Source organism: Bison bison, unplaced genomic scaffold (assembly GCF_000754665.1).
Source record: "Bison bison bison isolate TAMUID 2011002044 unplaced genomic scaffold, Bison_UMD1.0 scf7180017864334, whole genome shotgun sequence".
NCBI lineage: Eukaryota > Metazoa > Chordata > Mammalia > Artiodactyla > Bovidae > Bison > Bison bison.
The window spans coordinates 959,061-967,838 of NW_011494906.1; the positions used below are offsets into that span (position 1 = coordinate 959,061).

General features: G+C 52.8%; 2 protein-coding genes across 2 annotated transcripts in view; both read left to right on the plus strand.

Moving 5' to 3' along the window:
- The window catches only part of GANAB (glucosidase, alpha; neutral AB), a 15,562-nt gene extending 14,294 nt beyond the window's left edge, over positions 1–1,268 (plus strand). Inside the window, exons 25-26 of the mRNA XM_010854056.1 lie at positions 1–91; positions 181–1,268. The exon at positions 1–91 is cut by the window's left edge and continues 13 nt beyond it. Of these exons, the coding sequence (XP_010852358.1) occupies positions 1–91; positions 181–290 (201 nt within the window). The 3' untranslated portion in view covers positions 291–1,268. The remainder of the gene's footprint in view (positions 92–180) is intronic.
- Positions 1,269–3,592: 2,324 nt separating this feature from the next.
- Positions 3,593–8,384, plus strand: B3GAT3 (beta-1,3-glucuronyltransferase 3). The gene is made up of 5 exons (XM_010854016.1): positions 3,593–3,885; positions 5,021–5,195; positions 6,523–6,883; positions 7,040–7,330; positions 7,909–8,384. Exons 1-5 carry the CDS (start codon positions 3,804–3,806, stop codon positions 8,005–8,007), a joined length of 1,008 nt encoding a protein of 335 aa, XP_010852318.1. The 5' UTR covers positions 3,593–3,803; the 3' UTR covers positions 8,008–8,384.
- Positions 8,385–8,778: the final 394 nt, after the last annotated feature.

Here is an 8,778-nt window from a genome sequence, read left to right on the forward strand (position 1 = left end):
CCCAAAGGCCACTTTGAGACACCAATCTGGATTGAGCGGGTGGTGATAATAGGGGCCGGAAAGCCAGCAACCGTGGTACTCCAGACAAAAGGTGAGTGATCTGGCCTCCGGGTTGGGGACCCCCACCTATGGGAAAGTAATTGCTGTTGATCCTGGCACTCTTTCTTCCTCCTCCATCAGGATCTCCTGAAAGCCGCCTGTCCTTCCAGCATGACCCTGAGACCTCGGTATTGATCCTGCGCAAGCCTGGCGTCAATGTGGCATCTGACTGGACTATTCACCTGCGATAACTGAAGGGATGTTGGGGTGGGGTGTGAGGGTCATGATAGTACTCTTCCTTCTGCCCTGGAGTTTGACCTTCCCCAGGCTTCACCTTTCTGATCTCAAGATCCAGGTTCTGCCAGCATCTGGGCAGGATGAGAGGGCTGTCCCTGGGCTCTGAATTTCTTTTGTGATCTCCCAACCTCTCCCACCCCATTGACTCTAAATCTCCCTTCATCTCCAAATATCCTGTTGCTCTAACTGGAGCACGTTCACCTGTGAAGACCTGGGGATCATAGGGCTCTTGCTGCCCTTTGCTTTCTTTTGGGAGCCCTCAGTCTCCTCCACACCCTCTCCATTTGTTTCCCTTGCGTGTTGATGCCATTTCTTAGAAGAAGATGACCGCAGCTTTTGGCTTCCTCTTCTCCTTCCCCTTCCTTCCCCACCAAATTGCTTCTCCCTCCTTTTATTTCTTCCTCCTGGTTCTTCTCTGTTGTCAGCCCTCCCCTGATACACTGGGACCACCCCTTACCCTGAGAAGGGATGAATGGATCAAAGGAGTGAGGTTGCTGGAAATCATTCTCTTCCCTGGCATCCCAACCTTTCCTCTCCCCGCTTCTATCTAGAGCTACTGCGGTTCTGACAGGGGCGTTCTACCTCCCCTGTCCCTTGGGGGAAAGAAGTTTACACTCCTCAAGATGGGGGTGGGCAAGACTTCTTTTGCCTCCTAAAATTTTGTCCCCTTGAGGGGCATTCAGGATGGAGAAATCAGTTGTGGTTTCATGGAATCACGGTCACCTGTATTTATTGCTGGGAGGAGGCTGAGGGTGGGGGACATGATCATGTGTGCCCAGGGCTGGCCCAAGGCCCTGGGTAGCGGGTGGGGGAGAACTCACTGGGGACAAGTGGGGGGGATATTTGTGGGAATTTTTTTTTTTACTTCCTTTTGGCCCCCAGCTGTGACAGGTTTTGATAAAAGGAGAAATAATAAAGAGAGAAACCATTAATTACTGTTGATGTCTGGATTCTAGTTCTGGCCTGAACCACAGACCCTTAAAAGCCCAAGGACCTGACATTTTCAGCCTATGCCTTGTTGGTTGAGCAGAATGACTGAGTGCAAGCCTTCATCAGCTTGCTTGATGGCCAGTATGTCACGAAGGAACCTAGCAAGATCGTCAGACTTTAGTGGGGCCTAGTTCATAGTGGTGACTAGAGCTAATGGGGTCCCTCTAGAAATAGCTGTATGTTAGATGGTCTCACACTTAAGACTGCTTTTCTTTATTTAGAATTTATCTTTGGCTGTGCTAGGTCTTCACTGCTGCGTGGACTTTGCTTTAGTTGTGGAGACTGGGGGCTGCTCTTCATTGCAGTGCATGGGCTTCTCATGGTGGCTTCTCTTGTTGCAGAGCATGGGCTCTAGGGCGCTCGAACTTCAGTAGTTGTCACTCGTGGCCTCAATAGTTTCAGTTACCAGGCTCTAGAGCACAGACTCAATAGTTGTAGTGCACAGGGGCTTAGTTGCTCCTCAGCTTATGGGATCTTCCCAGACCAGGGTTTGAACCTGTGTCTCCTGCATTGGCAGGCGGATTCTTTACCACTGAGCCACCAGGGAAGCCCAAGACTGCTTTTCTTTAGCAGTATTAAAAAAATTTGTGTTTGTATCAGTGACAGGAGATGGTTTCCTCCATTTTGCAGATTGGCCACAGTCTTAGAGATTATTTTAACAAGAAACTAGGTTGGTTGGTTTGGGAAAACTACTGCTTAGGATGGTTTATGCCGGTGAGGAGTTGGGGGTGTGTTCAGGAAATTCCTCAGCTCAAGAAATATTTCCAGTTAATTCCCTGGGAGATAGCTCATCGCCTTGGCATCCCACCCCCATCCCTATTGTCATACATTTATGAAGTGTGGGTCAGAGGAAAGAAAAAGTACAAGATCCTGGAGTCAGGTATCTAGAAGGCACATAGAAAATTGCACAGTGGGGATTACATTATTTGGGGCAATCTTAGTTCCTTACCTGTAAGATGGGGACAAAAATCTACCTCACACCCAAGTGGACAGGTACTGTGACAATGCTGAAGAGCAGTTTGCTCTTAAACTACTGCTGGATGTGCTGGGAAAACACTATCGATGTAAACTCTTCATCCCAGCAAGGGACCTGATTCCAAGTGGACATACTAGAACATCTACAAGAGGTTGATTAATCATTAATGAAATGCCAGAAATGAATGCCCTTTGCTATTTTCCAGTTCATTATATTACTGTTAGTTTTGCATTTTTGCCATGATCAAAATTCTGCAACATCAATTTTTAGAGTGATAGTATTCTAAATTGTGGTTTTCCTTGGTTCATATGGTAAAGAATTTGCCTGCAGTGTGGGAGTTCCAGGTTCAATTCCTGGAAGATCCCCGGAGAAGGGAATGGCTACCTACTTCCACCAGACCGAGGAGCCTGGAGGGCTATAGTCCATGGGGTCGCAAGGAGTCACACACGACTGAGTGACTAACACACAGACATCCTAAATTGTATTAAGATTATCAAAATAGGATTATATGAGACAACCAGAGCACAGGCTTGGCAGTTTAGTTCAGTTGCTCAGTCGTGTCTGACTGCAACCCCATGGACTGCAGCATGCCAGGCTTCCTTGTCCATCACCAACTCCTGAAGCTTGTTCAAACTCATGTCCATCAAGTCAGTGATGCCATCCAACCATCTCTTCCTGTCGTCCCCTTCTACTCCTGCCTTCCATCTTTCCCAGCATCAGGGTCTTTTCCAAGGAGTCAGTTCTTCGCATCAGGTGGTCAAAGTATTGGAGTTTCAGCTTCAGCATCAGTCCTTCCAATGAGTATTCAGGACTGATTTCCTTTAGGACTGACTGGTTTGATCTTGGAATCCAAGGGACTCTCAAGTCTTTTCCACCACCACAGTTCAAAAGCATCAATTCTTCCTTGCTCGACATTCATTATAGTCCAATTCTTACATCCATACATGACTACTGGAGAAACCATAGCTTTGACTATATGGACCTTTGTCGGCAAAGTAATGTCTCTACTTTTTAATATGCTGTCTAGGCTTGGCAGGGCTGTAGATTTCACTCATTCCTGTAGCAATTATTTATTGAGCTACTGTCACTGCGTGCAGTGGCTGGTGGATGGGTGAGTGAATGAATGTAAGAAAATATGCTCTCAGGGACTGGAGATCAAGGCGGAGGGTCTCAAAGCCACTCCCACGTTACCTTACTTTGCTCCTGACCACCGGCCAGGCACGCTTGACACGCCGGATATGACGTCGCCCACTCCCGTGGTTCCCAGAACTAGGCAATGGGACCGGAAATTACCCAGAGGGAAGGGGGTGTGCAGACTGACCGGAAGTGGGCCCAGACGGGCGCTGCCAGCGCTAGCTCCCAGGAGCCTCTCGAGACGAGCGTGAGGAGGGCGGGACACGGGGCGGGGCCGCTGCAGGGGCGGGGCTTTCAGGCGGGCGGGGGCGGGAACCCCTTGTCCCCGCCGGACCCCGCCTGCCCCGGCGGCGGCGGCGGCGCGGCCATGAAGCTGAAGCTGAAGAACGTGTTCCTCGCCTACTTCCTGGTGTCGATCGCCGGCCTCCTCTACGCGCTGGTGCAGCTCGGTGAGCGGGGCGGGGCGGGGGTGCGGCGAGTCGGCCGGAGGGCATCCCTCCGCTGTGCATCCCGCCCTGGGGATGAAGCCCCGCGCAGACCCCATTCATCCAGCTCGGTCCTCCGACAGCCCCTCTGCGGCCCCTGGGCGCACTCCCCTCTCCAGAACGCACCGCGGCTGCCCGCCGCACCTCGGGTGAAATCATACTCCTTCCCAGAGCCTGCCAGGCCCCGCGTGATCCCGTCGCCTTCTGCCTCTCTAACCCCATTTCCCATCCCTCTCGCTCGCTCTGCTCCAGCCACACTGGCTTCATGACAGTTTCTCGAAAACCCCACGCTCGTTGCTCTAAGCACTAAACCTGTCTCTGCTGTACCCTTTTCTCCTAGTTGTTCCCCAGCTGCCTCTTTCTCATCCTTCAGGTCTCAGCTCGCTGACATGTCACCGCCTCACAGAGGCCTTCCTTGACCACCTTAGCTAAAAGTCACTCTTCTTACTCTGGGTCCTCTTTTAAGTCTCCCTCCTATTTGTTTCCTTCATAGCCCTTACCACAGTTTCTAATAATTTTATTAATTTGTTTCTTCGCTTAGTGTCCAGCTCCTCCACTAAACTGAAACCTCCATGAGGGCAGGGACCATGTCTGTGTGGTTTCCTGCTGCAGCCCGGGCACGTAAGGCAGTGCCTCCCAGGAGGAGCATTCAATAAATATTTATCCAGTGATGGAATCAATGAATTTAATGAGTCTTTGGTCACACAGCCAACGGAACAGATTGAACCCTGCCTCTTATGCAGGGATTTAGAGACTGGGCCACTGCATGATTCTCAGGTATTTGAAAGACTGCCCTGTTTAGGAGATCAACTTGTTCATTATGCTTCCAGAAGGCAAAATTAGGCCCAGCAGGTAGAAAGGATGGAGGCAGGTGATCAGCTTAACAGACACATGAAAATTGTAATGGATGGAATTGTTAAAGTTGGAGAAGCGCTGCTATTTAAGGCAGCGAGTTCCTCACCACCCTAGGTGTAGAAAAGCTGTTAGAGAAGTTGTAAGGAGAGCCCCGCATTGGTTAGTTGAATGGGAAGGTTAATGGCCCTTTGGGATGCTGAACATCCTGTGGTTCTCTGCCCCCATCCCTGTTTCCTGGGACCAGGCCAGCCATGTGACTGCCTCCCTCCCCTGCGGGCAGCAGCGGAGCAGCTTCGGCAGAAGGATCTGAGGATTTCCCAGCTGCAAGCCGATCTCCGTCGCCCACCCCCTGCCCCTGCCCAGCCCCCTGAACCCGAGGCTCTGCCTACTATCTATGTTGTTACCCCCACCTATGCCAGGTATGGGCTCTGACTCACCCAGGATCTGCCTGGACCAAGAGGCTGGGGTTGATGATGAGTTTCAGGAGGCACTGGGCCAGGGGATGTTCTTCAGGCTAAGGCATTGCCAAAGGTCAGGCTAAATGAACCACATCATTCCTCAGAGATCTTGGGGAAATTGTTTTTTTCTATAGACAATAGACGGGAGGACTTCCCTGGTGGTCTAGTGGTTGAGACTCCGGGCTGCCATCGTGGGGAGTGCGGGTTCAGTCCCTGGTTGGGAGCTCTAGGATCCCGCATGCCATGTGGCATGGCCAAATGTGCCATGAAGTACTGTAAAAAATTCCTGAGAAATTTTAAGATACAACAATAAAGTTTCAAAGAAATTCTGAACTTGAACTTGCCAAGTGAGTTCACTCTGACTCCTTAGGGAACCTTTGGTGAGGAAGTTTGAGAACCCCTTGACTAATGTAAAGTGGAGGACGACTTGGCCATTCAGTCGTATGGTGGTCTAGAAATAGTTACACCAGTTGTTACGTAGTGTGTGTACTCTCTGTCCCACACTGTGCTAAGTGTGTTCCTTTTTTAAAAAAAATAAAATAAAATAAAAGGTAGCTTTATTAGTGATACAAACCAACTGGGGAATGTGGTTTTGAAAGGAGCCAAAAGGGCTTGCTGACATCTGCCTGGAATCAGATGGCTGGCCCACCTAGGCTAGGCATCTTAAGACCCTCCCCTCTCCATGCACACACTGCCAGCCCTGGGGCGGGCAGGCCCATCTGAAGGGCAAATAAACTTATAAGAGACTCGGTGATGACCTTGGTTCAATCATTTTGGTCTAAGAAGGCACTGCCCTCTGCCCAGCAATGACAGACATCAGGAGACAGTGTCTATAAGACTCCCCCACCTCAGACTCCGGTTCTGTATTGTCTACAGAACCGGAAATCAAAAGGAGACTTGGACTTCTCTGGTAGTCCAGAGGTTAAGACTGTGCTGCCAACGCAAGGGGCACAGGTTCAGTCCCTGGTTGGGGAACTAAGGTCCCACATGGCATGCAGCATGGCCAAAAACATAAAAATAAATAACAGGGCAGGTGAGGGAATTCCCTGGTGGTCCAGTGGTTAGGCCTCTGCGCTTCCACTTCAGGGGGCACAGGTACCGTCCCTGATTAGGGACCCAAGATCTCACAAGCTGAGCTACTCACCCAAAAAATAACAACAGGGAGTTTGGGTGCTGGTCAGGGAAATGTCGTGAGGGTGCTAGGAGTGGCCCAGAAGAAGACATACGTACCTGCTGGAGTGGGCAAGTGGTGGCCACCCCTTTCCCTCCTGCATCTTTCCCCCTGCAGGTTGGTGCAGAAGGCGGAGCTGGTGCGGCTGTCCCAGACCCTGAGCCTGGTGCCCCGGCTGCACTGGCTGCTGGTGGAGGATGCTGAGGGCCCCACCCCATTGGTCTCGGGGCTGCTGGCTGCCTCTGGCCTCCTCTTCACACACCTGGCGGTCCTCACCCCCAAGGCCCAGCGGCTCCGGGAGGGCGAGCCAGGCTGGGTTCGGCCCCGAGGTGTAGAGCAACGGAACAGGGCCCTGGATTGGCTCCGGAGCGGAGGGGGTGCTGTTGGGGGAGAGAAGGACCCACCCCCACCAGGTACCCAGGGAGTCGTGTACTTTGCTGACGATGACAACACCTACAGCCGGGAACTCTTTGAGGAGGTGAGCACTGGCTTGGGGCTGGGGAAGCAGGCCCGGTGGGACCCGCTTCATCACTGTCCCTGGGTGGGGAGTGGTGGGGCAGAGCGACTCAAGTGGTCCTTGCTCCTCCTCTTCCTCTGGGCCACTTCCTGTCTCTTCTTTTCCGACTTCCGCTAGATGCGCTGGACTCGTGGTGTCTCAGTGTGGCCTGTGGGGCTAGTGGGCGGCCTTCGATTCGAGGGCCCTCGCGTACAGGATGGCCGGGTTGTTGGTTTCCACACGGCCTGGGAGCCCAACAGGCCCTTCCCAGTGGATATGGCAGGATTTGCTATCGCCCTGTCTTTGCTGTTGGCTAAACCCAATGCCCGGTTTGATGCTACTGCTCCTCGGGGCCATCTGGAGAGCAGTCTCCTGAGCCACCTTGTAGATCCCAAGGACCTGGAGCCACGGGCTGCCAACTGCACTCGGGTAAGGGGATGGAGGTAGGCATAGAAACCCGGTTCTGGGATGGACAGGAGATGGGAGAAGTGGAATGAGGCCCTGCGGAGCAGGATCGAGGATGGGTGTTTGAACAAGGAGAGACCCTGCAGAGCTTGCTTACTCTACTGAAGGGGAAGTCAGAGAAGGAAAGTGGTCTCTTGGCACCCCTGAGACAGAGAGAGGGTAAGGGATTAGGCCCCATTTCAGAGGCACTGGTTTCCCTTGTGGCTCAGATAGTAAAGAATCTACCTGCAATGCAGGAGACCTGGGTTCGATCCCTGGGTCGGGAAGATCTCCTGGAGAAGGGAATGGCAACCAGCTCCAGTATTCCAGCCTAGAGAATTCCATGAAAAGAGTATATAGTCCATGGGGTCGCAGAGTTGGAAATGACCGAGCGACTAACACTTTGACTTTCAGAGGCACTAAAGCCTCCCCCTCCCCCTGCCCTTCATACTTGGCAGCCAACATGGTGTGTGTCCAGGAGGTGGGAGGATCCGTTCTATCCTGAGTGCCCCAGAGGCTTGGCTGAGGCTGGGCCTGGCTCTAACTGAAACCTCCCTGGACAGGTTCTGGTGTGGCACACACGGACGGAGAAGCCCAAGATGAAGCAGGAGGAGCAGCTGCAGCGGCAGGGCCGCGGCTCAGACCCAGCTGTCGAGGGGTGATGGTGGCCCTACCCTGCCCACCAGCTCACGAGGCACAGAGCTGTGGGACTGTGCCCCTGGCCCGCCCAGGATGTGGTTTTCCAAGTCCTGACCCCTCAGAGCCAGGAGCGGCCCCTCCACCCCTTCAGCCCCTCCCCTGGCCTGCCATGTGGCACTGCCCACAGGCTAGGGACAAACAGCCCTCCTATTGAGCCAGACTGGCCCTGTCTGGGGCGGAGCAGAAAACAGACAGACTCAGGAGGGAGGGCAGCTGAGTCACTGGGTAACTTATTGGGGCTGGGCATGCACTGGAGGGGCTGGAGGAGCTGGGCTGGATCCTCCCCACCTGAGCATGCTGACCACCCCCCTCCTACCTCCAGAATAAAAACTCAACCTGGCAGGGCCTCTGTGTTCCTTCACTTCCCACGTCAGGTTCTTGCATTTGATTCTTACCAGGGTCAAAACCCTTGGGTCCTGGCTTCTCCATCAGATGGAAATCAGTTCTTTCAGGGCCCCCCACCCCCTTGAAGAGAAAGATCAGGAGCTTCAGTCCAAAAGCTTTATTGAGTGTCCACCAGAAGTAGCCTCCAGGCCTTCCCATGTCATTTCTCCCACCTTGGTTTTGTTCTTTTTCTGTCCCCTGGTGGTTCTGGCCATGGACTAGGCCCTAGGACACCTGGTTTTTTCTCCTACCCCAGTCCAGCTCACTGACTATCCTTAACCCTCTAATCCCAGATTCCCCCCTCCCTCACCGGGAGCCTATAAGGAGTTGTGAGCTTTCCAGTCTTGTCC

What these genes read in the sequence shown, in the direction of transcription:
- B3GAT3 (XM_010854016.1), top strand. Translation starts at nt 3,804, where the DNA reads ATGAAGCTGAAGCTGAAGAACGTGTTCCTCGCCTACTTCCTGGTGTCG. An exon ending in GTTACCCCCACCTATGCCAG is followed by an intron (nt 5,196 to 6,522) that starts GTATGGGCTCTG and finishes TTCCCCCTGCAG; the next exon opens with GTTGGTGCAGAAGGCGGAGC. An exon ending in GGGCTGCCAACTGCACTCGG is followed by an intron (nt 7,331 to 7,908) that starts GTAAGGGGATGG and finishes CTCCCTGGACAG; the next exon opens with GTTCTGGTGTGGCACACACG.